Source organism: Heterocephalus glaber, unplaced genomic scaffold (genome assembly GCF_053883595.1).
Source record: "Heterocephalus glaber isolate CG9 unplaced genomic scaffold, H.glaber_assembly_v1.0 deba00001666, whole genome shotgun sequence".
Taxonomy (NCBI): Eukaryota; Metazoa; Chordata; class Mammalia; order Rodentia; family Bathyergidae; genus Heterocephalus; species Heterocephalus glaber.
The window spans coordinates 20029725-20050620 of NW_028258406.1; the positions used below are offsets into that span (position 1 = coordinate 20029725).

At 39.8% G+C, this 20896-nt stretch overlaps 1 protein-coding gene across 4 annotated transcripts in view; it reads right to left on the reverse strand.

Annotated features, from left to right (window-relative positions):
- The window catches only part of Kpna3 (karyopherin subunit alpha 3), a 58781-nt gene extending 40865 nt beyond the window's left edge, over window positions 1–17916 (reverse strand). Inside the window, exons 1-2 of one of the 4 annotated variants that reach the window (XM_087197353.1) lie at window positions 17403–17530; window positions 16709–16786 (exon numbers count right to left, since the gene is read on the reverse strand). Coding sequence is in view for 1 of the 4 variants with exons in the window: in XM_004844152.4 (XP_004844209.1) it covers window positions 17403–17471 (69 nt within the window). In the remaining 3 variants the exon portion in view is untranslated. Of the gene's footprint in view, window positions 1–16708; window positions 16787–17144; window positions 17314–17402 lie in introns of those variants that run through there. The other 3 variants (XM_004844152.4, XM_087197352.1, XM_087197351.1) reach the window with 3 other exon arrangements.
- Between the last annotated feature and the right edge of the window lie 2980 nt (window positions 17917–20896).

Genomic DNA, 20896 nt, shown 5'->3' on the forward strand with positions numbered 1-20896 from the left:
ACACACACCCACAAAAGAAAAGGAAGAATATTTTGTTGTTGTTGGGTGGCGTGTTTTACAGATGTCTGATACATAGTCAAACCAACCTGAAAAGGAGGAACAAAATTAGAGGATTTATATAAGCTGATTTCAAGACTCACTATAAAGCTAAAGCAAAAAGACAATGTGGTAACGCCATAAGGATAGGCATATGGATAAGTAAGACTGAATAAGGTTCAGAAATAGAGCCACACATAAATGATTAAACTGATTTTCAAAAAAAGTGCTAAGGTCATTCAGTAGGTGCTGGATGAACACCAAGCCTTATCTTACAGTATATACAAATATTAATTTAAAATGAATCATAGAGCTAAACGTAAAAGGTGAAAAGAACAAATTCTAGAAGGAAACATAGGAGAAAAATATTTGCATAACAGAAACTTTGGGGTAATTAATATTTCTTAGAACACAGAAAATATGAACCATAAAAGCAAAATTGGTAAAATGTACTTTGAAAGCGAAAAAACTTTTGCTCTTTAAAGGATGCTGTTAAGAAAATAAAAAGACAGACTGGGAGAAAATATTCACAATATATGTATATGATGAAGAATTTGTATCTAGATTATATTTTTTAACAACTTTTATGATTTTATAATTAAGCAGTAATAACCTAAATTTTAGGCAAAATGTTTTCTAAAAAGATATATAACTGGCCTATACTTAGCATTTTTTTAAAAATGCCAGACATCCTTAATCATAAAAAGAATAGAAATTTAGAGCTGGGTGTGGTGCTGCATGCCTATAATCCCAGAACTCAGGCTGCTGAGGCAAAAGGCTTGTCATGAATTTGAGACCAGCCAGCCAGGGCTACATAGTGAATTTGGGGCAGCCTAAACTACACAGCAAGACCCTGTCTCAAAAAACTAAACAAACAAACAAACAAACAAAAAAGCAAATTTAAAACCATAATAAGATTCTATTACACTCACTAAAAATGACAAAAATTAAAAGACTGCCAAAACCAACTATTGGTGAGGATGTAAAACAACTAGTGTTCACATGGTGGGAAAGCAAAATAGTACAATCACTTTGGAAAACAATTGCAAAGTTTCTTATAAAATTTAACACACACCAAATGACCTAGGCATTCTACTCCTCAGTATTTATGCTGCAGAAAAACAACACAAAGACCTGTAAACAAACAATCACAATAGATTTACTCACAACTGACACACTGGAAACAACTCAAATGTTCAACAATAGAAGATAGATTAAAAAACTGTAGTATATTCACAATGAAGTATGAGTAGGGATTAAAAGAATGAACTTCAAGTACACAAAACAGTAACATAATGTTATATTAAGCAAAAAATGCCAGACATAATGAAGTATATGCTATAACATTTCTTAAAAATTCTGTAAAAGGCAAACTAATCTATAATGACAAGAAGATTAGTATTTGCCTATGACTGTAAGGAAGAGAAAGTTACTGCAAAGGGACATGCAGGAATATTTTGGAGAGACAAAAATAATAAACATCTTGATTTTAACAGTGATTAAAAAGAGTAATTGTCAAACTCACCAAGTTGAACATTTGTGTTATTACCTCTATAAAAATGCTCACTATTCTACTGGAAAGTACTCAATTATTTAAAACCCTTCCTAAATTATTTTGCCACAAAGATAAATTTTATGATATATAATTACCAACATGAAATTTTTGTTCTATTAATACTATAATTGTACACTTGGAGCTGAGTTATCAAGGTGGCAGTTGATAAACACTGTAATTTAAAAAAAATTTTAAACAATCAATAAGTAACAAACCTTTAAGAGTGAATAGGTAAATAAGTGAATAAAATGTACCATAATGTTTACATGACACCTACTTGGCTGCTGTACTTGTTCATTTCATGTTCTAATGGTAATCAAGAACAAATGGTGACTTTATTTGCTGTACTGTTAATAAAGCCAAACTACCATTAAAAGTCTTCACTGCCAGTCCAGAGGTAGGGGCTTCCGGGTGCCAATAGCACCCCCCCAGCCCCCATCAAAATGAGAAGGCACCTAAACAAGTCTCAAAACCAAACTTCCAGATCACCTACAGCAACCCCAAAGGGAAATGAGATGGAACACTCTGATACTTAACCACCTGGACTTCCTGAACTGGCAACAAAAGAGGATCTGGAAAAAAATGAAATCAGAAATAATTTCTCAGATAACAGCAGAGATTGTACTCGTAGTGCAAGACATGATTAATAAAACTAGAGAGGAGCTGAGGAACATGATGGAATCCCAACATAAGAAACAAATGGAATCCATAAAACAGATGCAAATAGATTTCCAGATCATCAAAAACTCCAGTGAAAGTCTACATAGCAGAATGAGCCAATGTGAGGGCAGAATTTCAGATATAGAAGATAAGACTGCAATTAGTGATTAGGAAAAGAAAAATTGCTTTAAAATTATAAGGGACCATGAGAAATCAATCCAGCAGCTGCTAGATGATGCAAACAAGAATAACATAAGACTGATTAGAGTCAATGAAGAAACAGGAGAGTGCAGATGACATAAAAAAACTGTTCACAGAAGTGATGGCAGAAAACTTGCCAAGCAGGGGAAAAGAACTTGACACACAGATAAGTGAGGCATATAGGACTCCAACTACCCTTGATCAAAAAAAATCTACACATAGGGATATAATTGTTAAAATTCCAAAAACCAAATAGAAGAACAAAGCTCTACAAGCATTTAAGAGAAAAGAAACAAACCACATACAAAGGAAAACCCATCAGAATCACAGCAGGTTCCTCAATATAAACCCTCAAGGCAAGAAGAGCTTGGAGTGACATATTCCAAGCCCTAAAGGAAAACAGCTTCCAATCCAGATTGATGTACCCTGCAAAACTATCTTGCAAAATTGATAGAGAAATAAGATACTTTCATGACAAAGGGCACCTGAGGAACTTCATGAATACCAAACCAGCACTCCAAAAAATCATAAATCATATCCTAGGAAAAGACAATGTGGATCACAACCCCAGGAAGCAAAGCAGAATGAACCCACTGGGCGCGACAAGAAATTAAATGTAAAGGGGGAGAATACAACAAAACGAAAAAGCCATGACAATGATAACTCAACATGTATCAGTTATAACCATCAATGTTAATGGTCTCAATTCACCAATCAAAAGAAACAGACTGGCAGAATGGGTCAAGAAGCAAGATCCAACAATATGCTGCATACAAGAAACACACTTAACTCAAAATGAAACTCACAGACTGAAAGTTAAAGGGTGGAAAACAATACTCCATGTGATAGGAACTGAAAAAAAGCAGGAGTAGCTATCTTCTTTGCAGATCATGTAGATTTCAAACCAACACTGATTAAGAGAGACAAAGAAGGATACTATATCCTTGTAAAGGGAACAATCCAAGAGGAAGAGATGACAATCATAAATATCTACGTACCAAACAGTAGTGTGCCCAACTATATAAAACAAATACTAACGGACATGAAAAGTCATATATGCACAAATACAATTGTAGTGGGGGACCTCAACAGCCCACTATCACAAACAGATAGGTCAACTAGACAAGAAATAAGTAATGAAATACTAGAACTTAATTGAACTCTTGAACAAATGAACTTAACAAATGTTTACAGAGTGTTCCACCCCACAAAATCAGAATACACATTCTTTTCAGCTGCACACGGATCACTCTCCAAACAGACCAAATACTCGCTCACAAAACATGTTTAAATAAATTCAAAGGAACTGAAGTTATCCCCTGTATACTATCAGACCATAGTGCAATGAAATTGGAGATCCATAGCAAAAGAAACCACAAAAACTTCATAAACACATGGAAATTGAACAACACACTTCTGAATAACCAATGGGTCACAGAGGAAATCAAGAAATCAGACAGTTCCTTCAATTAAATGACAATGACAATACAACATATCGGAATCTATGGGACACAATGAAAGCAGCCTTAAGAGGGAAATTCACAGGAGTGAATACTTATATTAGGAAAACAGAGCGAGCCCACTTAAACAACCTGATGCTCAACGTCAAGCTTCTAGAAAAAGAAGAGCAGGACAAACCCAAAGCTCGTACAAGGGAGGAAATTATAAAGATTAGAGCAGAAATCAATGCAACGGAGACTAAGAGAACAATACAAAAAATAAATGAAGCCAAGAGTTGGTTCTTCGAAAGACCTAAATGTTCTAAACAACCCAATATCAACCAATGAAATTGAAAATGTAATTAAAAACTTACCAACTAAGAAAAGCCCAGGTCTTGATGGCTTCACTGCTGAATTCTACAAGACATTTAGAGAGGAACTACTGCCACTACTGTTTAAATTCTTCAATGAAATTGAAAGGGAAGCAATACTCCCAAATTCATTCCTGGAACCAAGCATCACCTTGATCCCCAAAGCAGAGAAACACCCAAACGAAAAAGAGAATTATAGGCCAATCTCACTAACGAACATAGATGCAAAAATCCTTAATAAGATATTGGCAAAGAGACTGCAGAAGATCATCAAGAAGATCATACATCCTGACCAAGTGGCATTCATCCCAGGGATGCAGGAATGATTCAACATACACAAATCAATGTAATACACTATATCAATACAGCCAAGGTCAAAAACCATATGATTATCTCCACAGATGCAATAAAAGCATTTGACAAAATTGAACACACATTTATGATAAAAACCTGTACAAAAAATTGGAATCGATGGTCTCTACCTCAATCTGATAAAAGCTATCTATGAAAAACCAACAGCCAGTATCATACTAAATGGTCAAAAACTGAAATCCTTCACACTAAAATCAGGAACAAGACAAGGATGTCCACTGTCACCACTCTTGTTCAATATAGTTTTGGAAACATTAGCCATGGCAATTAGACAAGAGAAAGAAATAAAAGGAATAACGATAGGAAATGAAGAAGTCAAATTTTCATTATTTGCAGATGATATGACACTCTATATAGGAGACCCCAAGAACTCTACCAAAAGTCTTCTAGACTTAATAACCAAATTCAGTCAAGTAGCTGGATACAAGGTCAACATACAAAAATCAATAGCTTTCCTCTACATGAACAACAGACTCACTGAGAGAGAAATAGGGCAAATAATTCCTTTCACAATAGCATCCAAAAAACTGAAATACCTAGGAATCAACCTAACGAAAGAAATCAAAGCCCTCTTCTCTGAAAACTAAAGCACTCTGAAAAGAGACTGAAGATGATATCAGAAAATGGAGCTGGGGGTTTAGCTCAGTGGCGCCACCGCCTGCCTCGCAAGTGCAAGGTCCAGAGTTCAATCCCCCGTACCGGGAAAAAAAAAAAAAAGAAAATGGAAAGACATCTCCTGCTCCTGGGTAGGAAGGATCAATTTAGTGAAAATGGCCATACTTCCAAAACTGCTATATAGATTTAAAACTGCTATATAGATTCAATGCAATCCCAATTGAAATCCCAACAGCATACTTCACAGACCTTGAGAAAACAATCCAAAAATTCATTTGGAACAAGAAAAGACCCAGAAAAGCAAAAGCAATCCTAGGTAACAGAGACATGGCAGGGGGCATCACAATCCCCAACTTGAAACTATACTACAAAGCTACTGTAATAAAAACAGCATGGTACTGGCAAAGAAACAGACATGAGCACCAGTGGAACAGATTAGAAGATGCAGAAACAACTCCAGACACACTCAGACATCTTGTCCTCAATAAAGGAGGCAAACACTCTCACTGGAAGAAAGATAGCCTCTTTAATAAATGGTGCTGGAAAAATTGTGTTTCCACTTGCCAAAGACTAAAACTAGACCTATAACTCTCACCATGCACTAAACTAAAATCAAGATGGATTAAAGATCTAAATATTAAAACAGAAATGCTGAACCGGCTGGAACAGAGGTTAGGTAGAACTCTTGAAGATTTGGCATAGGAAAAGATTTTATGAACAAAACCTCAGTTGCCCGTGATCTAGCACAATCAACAAGTGGGATCTCAAAGCTTCTGCACAGCAAGGGAAACCACCAGCAGTGTGAAGAGACAACCCACAATGTGGGAAAAAATCTGCACCTGCTCTTCCTCAGAAAAAGGCCTACTATCTCGAATCTATAAAGAACTTAAAAAGATCAGACCTCCAAGATTTAAAGATGCAATCTAAAAATGGGCATCTGAAATGAACACACATTTCTCAGACCAAGAAGTAGAAACAGCAAATAAATATATGAAAAAATGTTCACCATCACTGGTCATTCCAGAGATGCAAATGAAAACAATGCTGAGATTCCACCTCACTCCAGAAAGAATAGCTGCTATCATGAAATCAACCAATAATAAATGCTGGCGGGGCTGTGGTGAAATCCACTGCTGGTGCGAGGGTCGACTGGTGCAACCACTGTGGAAATCAGTATGGAGATACCTCAAACTACGACTGGAAGTCCCATTTGACCTAGCTATTCCTCTGCTGGGTATCTTCCCCAAAGAATTAAAAGAATCATATGCCAATGATATATATGCACCCATGTTCACAGCAGCACAATTTGTAATAGCTAAAACTTGGAAACAGTCCAAATGCCCATCAACTGGAGACTGGATACAGAAAATGTGGTTTTTTATAAAATGGAGTACTACTCAGCCTTAAAAAACGAGAAATTAAAGGCATTTATAGCTAAATGGATGCACACTGAGGCGATACTCTTAAGTGAAATAAATAGGACACACATGTGTAAATGTCGACTAGTTTCTCTAGTGTGAGAAAGTGTAAATAAGGACTAAAAGGTATAATAGATAATGTGAACTAGGAAGAAAAGGGGCAAGGGGGAACAGGAAATGGGAGGGGTAGGGGAAAGGAAAGAAGAGAATGGAATTAATATGAGAAAATGGAAAAATGGAAACAAAGTCTTTGTAAATAGGGAGTAATGAGGGGTTGAAAGGAGGGTGGAGGAATGGGGAAAAATAAGAACCAAGAGAGATTATGTAAAGGTGCAAATTTCAAATGATGAATGTTATTATATTGTATACCTAAAATGTACCAATGATTAAAATGAATAAATGATAATGCGAAACAGGAAGAAAAGGTCCAAAGGGGTAGGGGAAGTGGGAGGGGTAGGGGAAAGGAAAGAAGGGAAAGGAAAAATTATGAGAAATGGAAAAAATAGAAACAAAGTTTTTGTAAATAGGGAAGGGTGGAGGGGTGAAGGGAGTGCAGGGAATGGGGAAAAAATAAGAACCAAGATATGTCATATAAAGGTATAAGTTCCCAATGAGAAACATAAATGTATACTTAAAATGTACCAAAAAAAAAAAAAAAAGTCTGGTAGGCAGAACTGAAGAACAGGAAGCTGCGGAATCTCTCCCTAAAACAACTCTAAGCACCAGATATTTGCTACCTTATGAAAACAAAAGGAACCATATTCTGAATGTCTACAGTACCCATACTATTCATTTCCTAGAGTCATCTTAGTCCCTTTCGTTGACACAAGTCAGCTGAGACTCCAATTTCTTCTCTTAAATACAACCAGTGAAGAAAAAAAAAAGGTAATTTCAAGCCAGATGAATGCGGTTCCCTAGATGCTATAGTTATACTAGAATTTAATACTTGGCAACAATCACAGTCATTAATTGAACTAAAAGAGTGCTTCCCACTCTTTTTCAAATCCTGGCCTACACAGAAAATGTTTATTATACAAAGGTGTAAGGCTGCATGGGCATGGGCTCCACCACCCAAGTCCCCAGCTGACCACCCTCTGGAAGGCATATCAGATTAAAAACTGATCGAATAAGGCTCCCATGCTAATTCTTGGGATCACCAAGACAAACCTGAGGGAACTTCATCTACATGGCTGTGCACTGTTCCCAGCAAACTAGCATAAGAAAAAAATTTATCTGTGCTATTCTAATCTACAGACTTTAGTCTAGCCACACAACTTCAAGTCCCAGTTCATGTCATCTCCATTATGAAGCCTTCCCTAAGCTCAGATTCTGTAATTCACATCTATCCTTCTATGTTCCCAAACCACCTTCATTTTCATTAAACTACACATACCATCTTACAGTTACTGAGAGCTGTATTATTTACATTATTAGATTAAATGCCCCTTGAATGCAGGGATCTTGTTTCATTCATGTTTATTTCCCTATTCTCCACAATATTGAAAAAAGGTAGTTTGCACAATACATGTTTGTTCAATCTGAACTTGGGGTGAGTCATTTTCAAGGACAATCCTGTTTGCACTACACCATAATCACACTCTAAACCTCGTGTACCTTTTCCCTTTGTACTTCAAAACTGGATTAATTTAGCTCTAAATCTCTCAACTCTCCCACTTTTCCAATGTTTCAAAAGCTCAAGAGAATACAGAAAATTAGACCCACATCCAAAAGAGTTAGAAAACAAAAGCAAACACCCAGTCATTGCAGAACTTTAGTGTACAAGTACCAATTCCTTTATTCCAAGCAAAAATAACATGCCCAGAACTCAACACAGAACCAAAGACCACACTATTGTTACTAACAAATTGCCCAAAGGAGGGCTGGGCATTTTGCTCAGTGGCACCGCGCCTACCTTGCAGCCGCAAGGTCCTAAATTCAATCTCCGGTACCAAAAAAAAAAAAAAAATTGCTCAAAGGAGTGAGGAAACATGTTAAATGATCTTCACTTCTGCTTAAGGATTTTAGTCAGTGAGAATTTATTCTCATTACACAGGAGTAAATTTACATTTCTAGCATGAAATAAGGTAATCCTACTTGGGAATTAACAGATGATAAACGTCCTCCTTAAGATTTGTGAATATATCTGAATGCTAAGATTTTCACATTTAGAATCATTTATTTTCAACTCCTTCCTGCTAAAAAATTTTAACTTTTAAATAATAGTAAGGAGAGAAAACAGAGGTATAGTAAGTGTATACTTAACTACTAATGGATTACTACACTAATAAATGTTATCAAGTACCATTCCCAAAATATGCAATTAAAGACAGGCATAGTAGTGCACACCAGTAGTCACAGCTACTCTCAGTCTCTACTCTGGAGGCTAAAACAATAGGATCACCGTGAGTTTGAGGCTCGAGTGGGCTTCATGGCAAGTTCAAAGCCAGCCTGAAGTGCATAGCAAGACCCTGTCTCAAAAAACAAGCAAAACAAAACAAAAAACAAAACTATTCAATAAAAATACACTTTAATCCTTTTCCTGTGTTTTTCTGACCTTTGTTTAAAATACTAGGTGCCACAGTTAAAAACCATTTCACAAAATTGAAAAAGATTTAGCTAACATGGCCATACTTCTCAGACTGCGTAATTCCTTTTTTTCTTGAAGATTCAAATGTTGAGATGAACATATAAGTTTTATCTAATTAATTATTTTAATCCAGGCCCAGTTACCTTCATACTCATCAACTCAGCTTTCTCCCATCAGTCTATTATCTTAAAGATAAGGAAGGTGTTTATCTTAATATCCACCATAAACATGACAAAAATATCCTAGAGTTGGCTCTCTACCTCTTTTGTGATTCTGAGACTCCAATTGCAAAAGAGTATACACTGTTTCAATATAAGAGGCTCAGGAGCACAAATTCACAGCTGTCTCACTTTGTCCCTCTACCATTCTAATGATTCTATATGCATCTGATAAGAAAACTTTGTTAAGTTTCTGAAGTCAACTGGAATACATCAGAGACCCAAAGTAACATGGTATTCCCTAGTCATTTCCATTTAAAAAAAAAATCACTATCTGAAATGAAGATGCCTTTATTTACAAAAAGTCCATTAATTCAGTAATAACTTCTATTATCTCTGGAAGTTAAAAAATTAACCACATAATATCATCAAGGAGAGATTATTCCTTTGTTGAGAAGAAAAAAAATACTTAAAATATTATCAGTTTCCTATATCACATCTCAAATACAAATAACTGACCAGCAATGTTCATTTTGGTCTAAAAGTTATGTGGCAGGTACTTGAGGAAAGGTACTTTGAGGAATGCAAACGGGATCTGTCTAGGATCAAGGGCCTCTTTCCAAATGACTTCATTTCAGTCAATTTTGTTTCCAGAGTTTTTGGAAGCAGGAACTCAAGGGCCTTTCCCAATAACTTTTGTTTGAAAAATATAGTCTTTTTTTTTTGGTACCAGGGATCAAACTCAGGACCTTGCTCCTGCAAGGCAGGCACAGTGCCACTGAGCTAAATCTCTGGCCTGAAAAATACAGTCTTGATATGACATTGCAAGGTAAAAACACCAGGTGTGTGAAACACCACTTCTACACTGTACTTTAAAATGGGTATTTAATTTATATGACAATTATTTGGGTTTTCAAGTGGAATAACAACCTTGTAAGTTATGCTTCAAAAGAAAAAAAAAAACACTGAGAATATCATATGCCTTACCTTTTAAGCATATACAGTATGTTAAAATATTTGCAGATGAAACACTGTTAGATCACACTTTACAATAATCTAGACATTAAAAAAAAAACCCTCTAATGGAGCCGGGGATTTAGCTCAGTGGCACTGTGCCTGCCTCACAAGTGCAAGGTCCTGAGTTGGATCCCTGGTACAGCCAAAAAAAAAAAGAAATCTAGACATAAGTAGATACAGATATGAATGAAAAAACTGTCCATAAATTATAATGTAATAAAATGGTACATTATAGGATTTCAGTATATTATTCTACTTTTATATATATTTAAAGTTTTCTAAAAACAAGTATTTTCGATACTCTGAAATCAGGAAACTTGGCTACCAATTAGGGGAATGAATAACTACCATTATTTCTCTCTGCCCTAAGTTCTCATATCTGTGGAAGGGAAAAAAGGAATGGGAATCATTAAATTCCAATATTCCTGCTAGTTCATTTTTGTTGTTGTTTTAAAAATTTGGCTAAATGAATGACTTCTACATTTTTAATTTAGTTTAACAATCCTAACTATAATCCAGAATGCTCATTCACGGCTATATTTGACACAATCAACTAAAAAGTACTCATGCAGCCAAAATAACAAATGTTCCTCTGCTTAACACAGGATTACATCCTCATAAACCCATTGTAAACTGAAAATATTCTAAGTCAAAAATGAACATACCTAAGCAGTGAGCATCCAGAGCTGAGCAACACACACAATAGAGAGTGATGGTGAACTTTTTAGAGCTTTCAGTGATAACAAACAGCCTGCTGTGGCACACGTGCCATAGGCTTGCCCAACACTGCACTGGAAGTAGGTTACAGCTCCTCATGATCACATGGCCAAAAAGGAGCTGCACAGCTTGACTGGGCTATCACTGTTCTGTGTTTCTCTGACTTGGGAAAAGATTCAGATTAAAAATTTGTGGCATATATTACTTTTGTACCATAATAAAGTCAGAAAATTGCAAATTAAAAAATTTTAACTTAAGGACCATCTGTACTTAATCCTCAGCTGGGCCCCATTCCTAGACAGGTTCTGTTTTGCATTCCCCCACAGTACCTTTCCTTCAAGCATTGCCTCTCTCAGACCCTTCACACTCTGAAGACAACTTTGTCAAAAAAAATAGAGACCGCTAGGCACAATCTGTTAATAGTTTTCCTGGTGCAGTTCATGCTCACTTCTGTCTATATTTGTTCACGTCCTTTCTACCTGAGACCCTTTCAAGAACTGACCATGACTTATATCTGTTACTTCATAACAACCTTCTCCTTGTCCTAGGCTCCTTCATTTAATTTCCTGGCCAGGTCCCTAAGTCTCTTTGGCTTTCATTTCTTCAATTTGGCCTACACTCATTCCCATCCTTCTAAACAAATAATAAAACAAAAAGGTTTTTTTTGAGACAGTGTCCAGTTACTGTCCAATGGTACCTAATATGCATGTATTTATTCAAGGAATATTTAGTGTTTACTTTAGCCTCTATACTAAGTAGCAGACAATGAAGATGTAGAGTCTGTGCCCTCAAAAAGCTCACAACTAGCAAAAACAAAATACATTACTAATATATATTGCAATAACTACAATGAGAAAGATATACCCAGAGTTCTTTCAGGAGAGAAGAAAGGTACCCAACCTAGAGTTATACATTTAAAAGGAATGCAAATTAGCCAGGCGACAGGAGGCAGGGAGATATTCCAGTCAGCAGGACAGTCCTGAGATTAGAAATAGCCCTGGCAAGGAGGGGAGGGTGAGATCTCAGATTATGTATAAGCGAATAAGAAGTTCTGGGTTGCTAGAGCTTAAAGGGGTGGGCGAGTGGAGAAGGAAGATTGAAGCTGAAGAAATTATCAAGCATAGGGCTCCCTGAAAAATTTCATAAACTAGAGGAAGAACACTATTTTGGAGCCAAATTTTTAACTGCCAGGTGCCAAGTAATAAGGCCTAAAGAAGACTAGAAGCAAAGGAATAGAGAGGCAGAGCCAAATCCAAAGAGCACAGAGATTCAAGCTACATGACTGACATCTGACTACATGTGGAAGATGACGGAGTCCAAGAAGGCTCTCAAGTTTCGAATTCAGGTCACAGGGCAATGACACCATAAACAGAAAAAAACAAAACAAAGGCAGAACATGGCTTTAAACACATTGAGCTTGAGAAGCTGTTAAAATGTTCATGTGAAAAATTTTCAGCAGATGACTAAAACAGATAGAAGCCCCCCCACACACACATTGAAATGTTAAAGCTAAGGGAGCTACTGATATAAGCAAGAAAAGGTCTACTCAATGGATAGGAAGAAGAGTTGCAAAGCCAACTAAAATATAGTAATCCAAGAGTTAGAAGCAGAAAAGAATATACGCTCTGTTAGTGACTTCAAGGAAACTACAGTGTATTTGCTATGACATACAGATTCCTGAAAAACTTCATGTTTTATCAATTAGGAAGCGGGAAATGCACTAGAATGGCTGGAGCCATTAGTACCATTAAAACTGTATCTGAGCTGGTGGTGCTGGTGGTACAAGCCTGTAATCCCAGTACTCAGGAGGCAGAGGCAGGAGTATGGCCACAGGTTTAAGGCCAGCTGCATAGTGATTTCAAGACCAGCCTCAACTATATAGCAAGACCCTGTCCTAATAAAACAGGGAAAAAATCCCAGCACTCTGAGAGGTAGAGACAAGAGGATCACAAGCTCAAGCCCAACCTGCGCATCTTAGAAAGACCCATCTCAAAACAAAAAATGGCTGAGGATATAGCTTAGTGCAAAGAATCCAGTACCAGGAAAAAATAATAAATAGTATATCAAAAAAATTTTATCAGCAAGGCTTTAAAGTATCAAACTAGGAGTTTCTATGATATAGTCAAGATTTCCAGTATGTTCCCAGTTTACTAACTTTCAGATATGTTTCATATATGTCAAGTCTTAGGACACCCCTCAACCCTGGCCCTGTGGAGGACAGCAGAGTGAGCAGGAGTTCTGGCTTTCAATTCATCATGCTCGGATATAAGCCTAGGCTGTGTCACACTACATGTGGCTAGTTACTTAAGAGTTGTGGGCCTTCTTTCCTCATTAGTAAATGGGGATAATAATAGTACCTACCTCATAGGACTGTTGTGAAGATTAAATAAATAATCCACAAAGTTCTTAACACTAGTGCATTGTAAACACTTAAATGTTAAGAAAGTTAACTTGGATGGCAATTACCTGAGTGTTTGTTTTTAAAGTATTTATTAAACAGAGTATTTCTATTTTGCACACTTTTCCATAAGTATATTTTAAAAGTTAAATTTTTTTCTTTAAAAGGAACAAGCTTGGGCCAGGGATTTAGCTCAGTGGTTTCGCCGCCTGCTGTGCAGGTGCAAGGACCTGAGTTCGATCCCTGGTACCAAAAATAAATAAATAAAAGGAACAAGCTTAAGAAGCAGTGCCTTAAATGAAAAACACACATTTCAGAACAAAGGTAATTAAAGTTTCCTTTTCACTATGTGCTTCCTAGATTTAGCTACAAAATCCATTCCCCCACCCCAACTACAAATGGCAACGAGTGATTAACTATTCATGCACCTTCCTCCATTTAAACCTCAGGATAACCTTTATCCCATTCTGTAAGGTTCACACAGAAAAGTAAGAACAAGAAATGGGTGTAGGAGGATCATCAAATTCTCCTTCCAGGTTGTGGCTAATTCCAGTCTCAACCTTTCAAAAAATTTCTCCTTGCAGACCAGATAATAGTACTATTCCTCCAGACTAATTCTACATATTACTGTCCTGTCATCTTTTTCCACTGCTCTAATCATGTTACACCACCACTTTGCTCTGAAATAAATTCCTCAGACTCTTCCTATCAAGTAAAACCTTCCAAGCAACTCTGCTGTAAAACATACTCTTAGACCTACACAAGAACTCACTCCTTAACCTAATGACTTCTTTTTCGTCTGAATAATCTTTATTCTCTAAATTTTCATGTGGTCCCTTCAAGCTTGGTAAAACTTCCTGTAAGATTCACCAATCTTACTTTTTCCTCCAAAACCTCTTAAAAGGCCCTCCTCTAAAGTCATTCTTGAGTGAATGATTATGAAATGATTTTTCTTCTTCAACTCTCTATTCACAATCCCCTTGCATAACTCTACCCTTTTATTTTCTTTAGAAAATAATATATTTTATTCTTGCACCTAATTTGTATGTCATCTGGTCATGTAATTTGTTTTATCTTGTGTCTATCCTACATGTGAAAAGAGAATGATATCAAAATGAATCTTACTAATAATCACAACTACTTAGTCACAGAGCTAAACTGCAGTAGAGTTCTTTTTTTTCTTTTCATTTTTTTTTTTTTTTTTTGGTACCGGGGATTGAACTCAGGACCTTGCACTTGCGAGGGAGGTGGCAGCACCACTGAGCTAAATTTCCAGCCCCAAGTACAGTTCTAATGTAATAGTTTCTAATGGATAAAACTAAATTAGATAGGTATCTAGTCTTAATTATGTCTAAATTTATAATAAAGATCCTTGATCAGATTTGACCCCAGATTTCCCTTTGGTCATATCTCTAGCAATCCAGCCCTCTCCCCAACCTCACCACCTTACTGCATTCTCTCAGGACTCCTCAATCAGTGAGTGCTCTCTCAAATCTGAAATGCCCCTTCCTTCCTTCCTCCCTTCCTTCCTTCCTTCGCCCCTTCTTTTGCTCTTCCCAGGTTAATGTTCACTCTTCAGGGTCAGAGTGAAAGCATCCCATTCATCCATAAAGAATCAACCAGGCAAGGACCCTGACCACTTAGTAACTTCAAGTTATGGTCTTCTCATGCATTTTCAGAATACCTATATTATAATACTTATTGATGTATTTACTGCATTGTAATTGTCACTCCCATTACATTATAAACCCCTTGTGGTATACAATCTTATTCTTTTTTTTGTATCCCTAGAATCTAACATTGTTAGACACCCAATAGACAGTGAGTGAATGCTCATAGCAACCACGTGATTTGTGCAGACTACATAAACATGCTGAGAGCCTGCATCTACAGTACTTTTCTCATGTAAAGCAGGGATAAAGCCATACCTAAAGTTGCTTTAAGGATATATGAGATATGATAAAACTGTCAGTGTAGCATACTGTCTGCTCCACAGAACTACCAGTTGAATATCTGCTATTTCATGTCTTAGTTATCCTCCTATGTCCTGGGAAATGTACTATTGTGACCACTATCAGGCTGAATGCCTTAGCAACCATATATCCAGAAGTCACTGATCACATTCTGGTCATCAGCAAGTATTTGCTGTGTACCTGTTACATGCAAGAGTGCTTAGTAGATATCACTAAGCTCCCAGAACACATTAATACAGGGAAATAAGACAAAAAGCTGTACCAATATCCAAGAGTAAAAGAATGCTATTAGTTTTTCTGTAACAAACAATGAATATTTTTCAAACTATGTAAGTTTTGCTTTATAATAAGTGTAGGATTCAAGAAAAATTACTAGCAGAAAAAGTTCAAAATTAACTGGTCATCAAGTAGATCAATAACAGGAGGCAGTTCCAAAATTCCTTGCTCCTCTAAGTTTCACTTTTGGTTACAACTATTTCTCACAAATGAAATTTAAGCATGATCAAGACAGAGATAAATGACCTTTATTGGCTTCACTCGTAGGAATTCCACAGATATTCCTCTAGATTTTTCCCAATTAGTATTTAATTTTGTAGCTCTGGAAAATGGCCTGAGTTTGTTTCTCCACAAAACAGAACGCTGAACAGTATATTTACCTCACTGACTCCTCTTTTTAAGATTGGATAAAATAAACACTAGCCCTCTGGCAAAAATTACAGAATTGCAAATCATGGCACCTAGTATTAGAAAAGAATGGTGGGGACTCAAAACCATTTTCTCTCTATCAAATACAGAGGTCAGGGTCCCAGTGAAGTTTATGAATTGTAAGGTTCTTCGTTGCTTTTAGTAGCTGCAGAGAGACCTCTAGCGCTGTCTCAATAAGCCGAGTTTGCACATAGTATCTGCTAATGTCACCTTAATGAGACAATGGCAACATGCTAAGTACAAGGAATGGAGTGATCACAATGACTGTTTACAGTTTTGCAACCACTTGGGAGATCTATCTAACACCTTGATGCATGAGGTACATTGTAAACCTATGTGTCCAATTTATTTCAGTAAAACATGTCAAAGAAATCAGGATCCTATGCACACTTCCACTCCAAGACAGGCTAAGAAGTCCTAAGAGGAGAGGTCGGAATAATCTCTTTTCCAAAGCCTCAACACAATAGATGGTAAACTATTGTCCACCTTTAGCTCGCTCCAAATGCCAGCAGGAACAGGAGCATGAGCTGGAACAGTTCAACACGACTGGTCCAAAGAACAGCACTGAAATATAAGAAAATGATCTTGGCCCATCCTGCCCTCCCCCCATCCACCACCCTCAAGTCAGTTAACCGGCAGATTCCCCACCCCCCCTCTGCGGGCCGCCACCGCCCGCCTGGGCCCGGCTCGCAGAAGGTAGGCACGGGGACCGGCAGAGCCCATGCTCCATGTGCGGCAGCGCTGAAGGCACGGAATGGCCTGCGCGGAACGGAAGCTCGCACGGACAACGGACGCGAGCCACGGTTGGCCCCCGGGGGTGCAGTGGGCGGCCCGGGGCGGCAGCATCCCAGTGCTCCCGCCTGCGCAGCCCGCGGACCCCGCCTCAGCTCCACATCCCTTCCTCCCCGACACCAGGCCGCACCCGCGTGACGGGGCCGAAAGCCTCAGCATTTCCCGGTCCCCGCGCCGGCGGCTTCGGAGGGCGCCTGCAGGCCAGTTCGCGTCCCGCTGCCCACTCCACCCAGCCTCGGGCCGCAGTGACCGCAGGTGGCGGCCAACTCCGACTGACCGCAAGCCGGCGAGAACCAGCCCGGAGCTGGCCCCCCCGCCCCTCCCGCCGCCGGGCCCGCGTGGGCAGGCGGGCGAACCGGGCCGGCCCAGACTGCGGAAGCATACTTACTTCTACATCGCGGCCCTTGTTCTTGAAGCTCTTGATGCGGTGGTTCTCCAAGCCGGGGTTCTCAGCCATGGCTGCGCGCGGCTCCGGCGGCGGCTACTCCAGCGACTGCGGCGGCTGCTGCGAGACTCAGCGCGGGAGGGGGAGGAGGGAGAGGTCGGGAGGGGGGAAAGGGAGGGGGAGGGAGTGCACGTTCCGTGACGCCTCCGAGCGCGAGGTGGCAGCAGCGCTGGGGTGGGTGAGGGCCGACTGTCGGGCCGGGCCGAACAGGTCGGACGGGGCGGGAACGGCTCTGAGGAGCTGCGCGCGCTTGTCGGGAGCAAGCAGCCCAGACGCTTCCCTGACTGGTTCTCGGGATGACTGTCCTCTACTCCTCAGGATGGCCTCCCGTCGGGGCTGCAAGTCCTGTGCCAGAAGTGAAACCGGACTCGGCAGCTTTTACCGCCCCCCCAGGCTCCGGGCGGTGGACACCAACTACATTTCCTAGCATGCCTGGCTCCGGCCAGAGTAGCTCTCCACGCCCAGAGAGAACGAGGGGCATGCTGGGATCGCTGTGCGCTCGGCTTTTGGCGCGGAACGCTCTGAGGGCTGGGCGGGAAGCCCCGCCTAAGGGCTGCCAATGGGTGGAGGAGAAGGAGGAGCTTCCTAGGAGACCGCACCTTGCACCCTATCGGAGAAGGGGGCGGGGCTCCTGGGAGGTGCACCTAGCTCTGCGCAGCCTAGAAAATTAGAGAACTGCCTTGCGTGCTTTGCTCCTCCATATCTTCTAGGTCTCTTCAAATAGCAGTCACCCTCAAGCCCTCTTCCTTGCTCTCCTTCGGCTTTATAAATAGCTTTCCACTACACGTATACATGTGTATGTATGTGATACGCATGTTTATGTGTATATTACCTCTGGTCCTGTGCTAAAATTAAGTTCAATGAGAACAGAGACTTTGGTGGGTTTACTGATGAATCTCTCGCATCAAAACTGTCTGGCACGCCGTAGGTATTCAGTAAATACCTGTGGAACAAAATAGCACTCTAATGTCACCCGGTTTCTTCATCATCCTCCCGAGCTGTGATCTGCAACCTTCACACTGGCAGTTTCTGTGGAACAGTTTTTGTTCCACTATCACACCTAATCTTAGCCTTGGGGTAGCCTTCAGGCCCTCCTCCGCAAACTGTCCAGTCTAGCCTCTTCTTTTAGGCTCATCGAAGGAATGACCAAATTTTAAAATGTATTTCAGAGACCCACGCACTTCAGAAAGTCAACCCTCAGCTGTGTGTAGTGGCGAGTCCCTGTCCAGCACTCGGGAGGCTGAGACAGGAGGATTGCCACAAGTTTGAGGCCAGCTTGGGCTACCTATGAGTTCAAGGCCAGCCTGAACTATGCAGTGAAACTCTAATCTAACCACTTATTTCCAGGAAACAAAAAATAAATTACCTGTAACTGAGAATGAGTGCATTGACTCAGTTCTGGTTCTTACAGAGATAGAAGCCAGACGTGGTGGCTCACACCTGTAACCTCAGCACTGGGGGGGCTGAGGCAGGAAGATTGCTTGAGTTCGAGGCCACCCTGGGCCACACAATTAGTTCAAGGATGGCCTGACCTGTCTGAAAAAATAAAATAAAAAGAGAGAGAGATTTATAATTTGGCAGGTATTCTCTTTTCAAGTTGCTTAAGTCCCTTCTATTGCCCTTCTTCAAACTGTCTTTCAAAATCACTTTTTGGGACATATTTAATAAGCACTTACTGTCAGTCTTTGCACCAGTGCTAGAATCCATTTGTAAGCAAGACAGCCTGGTTTCTGCCTCCACACTCCAAATTTACCAGAGAAGATAGACAATAAAACAAATAATCATCTAGAAACTGTTGAGTGTTAAGAAAAGAGAGGGAAGCTCAAGGCCATAGTAGCAAGGCCTTTCTAACCTGCCGATTCCTAACACTTAATGTTTTACAGTCTCCAGGCAAGATTATAAATGAAGTTCTTCATGTCACATGTAAAAGTTATAAACCAAGCTTACAAACTTAAATAAAATATATTCTAACCTTTAACATTGACAAATGCACCTCCTTAACAACTTGGAAATCTAGGTTTGAATTTAAATTTCCTGACTTTGTGGAGTTCTGCTTCAGAACGTAGCAGCGCAAGCAGATCTGGCTGCCATCCTGCAACACGTTGCTCCCTGACTAGTTCCTTTCTCCTCCATGTCCTGGCTCTATCTCCCTGGAATGACTTTTTAAGAACATCTGTGCACACTCCTGCCTAGAACATCCAATCCTGCCCACTGGGCCCCAGAACTCCAGCTACAACTCCCTACCCACCTCAGAAGCTTCCCCTTGGCTATTCATTGCTCAGGTGTAAGGGTGTGCAAAACAGTAGTGTGCTATGTCCCCAGGAGGATGGGCCCAGGCAAGAAGGCAGGGAGGACCCTGAAAACAGGGTTGACCTTTTGAGAATCGCATCTTCCTACCCAGAAATCAATGTAGACCCACAGGTTCAAATGGCATAGTCCCCTTGTACCATGGCGCAAAAGAGAACTAGACAGAGGTTCTTAGGAGGGCAGGGTTCAGAGCAGCACCCCTACTTCCCTGGGTCTAACTTAGTCATTTTCACTCTTTGCCAGTATGCCTGGTAGCTTCTGCATCCACACATTTGGTGCCCAGCCCCAGTGTCTCTCCAAATTCTTAACTTCACCAAGTTTATAGCACTTGTAGTCCCCAGCAGACCTCAGACTCCCTCATCTCTGAGAAATAACCACCTCTAAAATTTGATCCTTCTCATTGTCAGAAACTATCTCTATCTCTTTTACTTTACTGTAATCATCACCCCTGCCCTGAAACTTCTCCAATAATACTTCTTTAAAATGGATGTACTTTAAGCATATTTTGAGCATCACCACATACTAAGCATTCTACTCATTAGGCCCAGGTATGAAGGGGCAAGAGAGTAGGCCTTGGGATTTAGGGAAGCAGCTCAGAGACAGGAAGGAAGGGCTCTCAGCCTGGGTGGTCAGTCAAACTCTTCTCCCTCCTCTGACTCACTGGGCACCTTCTTAAGGCGCAGGGTGCCACGCTAGTGGACAGTGCAACAGGCAACACAAGCGCAACAAATCCAAACAGGAGCTTGTGATTTTCTTCCTAAGTCAGCTTCTCTCTTCAAATCCTGTGCTATGCGAAAGGCATAACCATTCTTCTAGGGACTGTATGCACAGCCAAGAACCATCTTCATTTTACTAGCTCTCACCCAGTCACCATGTTAATACACCACTCAATGTTTCTGGAACTTGTCTTTCTTCCAGGCCACCCACAAGACTGCCTTTTCACCTCCTAACTGGTCCTCTTGTCTTCACCATTCTCCACAATAATCTGACTCTTTTCTGCAGATTTTCCTGATGTTATCTCTGATCCTTATCAGTATATCCTCCCCCTCTGCATTGTCTGTCATAGTATTTCTAAACTTCTCAAGCTGATGGTTAAAATCATATGTGATACAGCCACAGTGCAGTATACT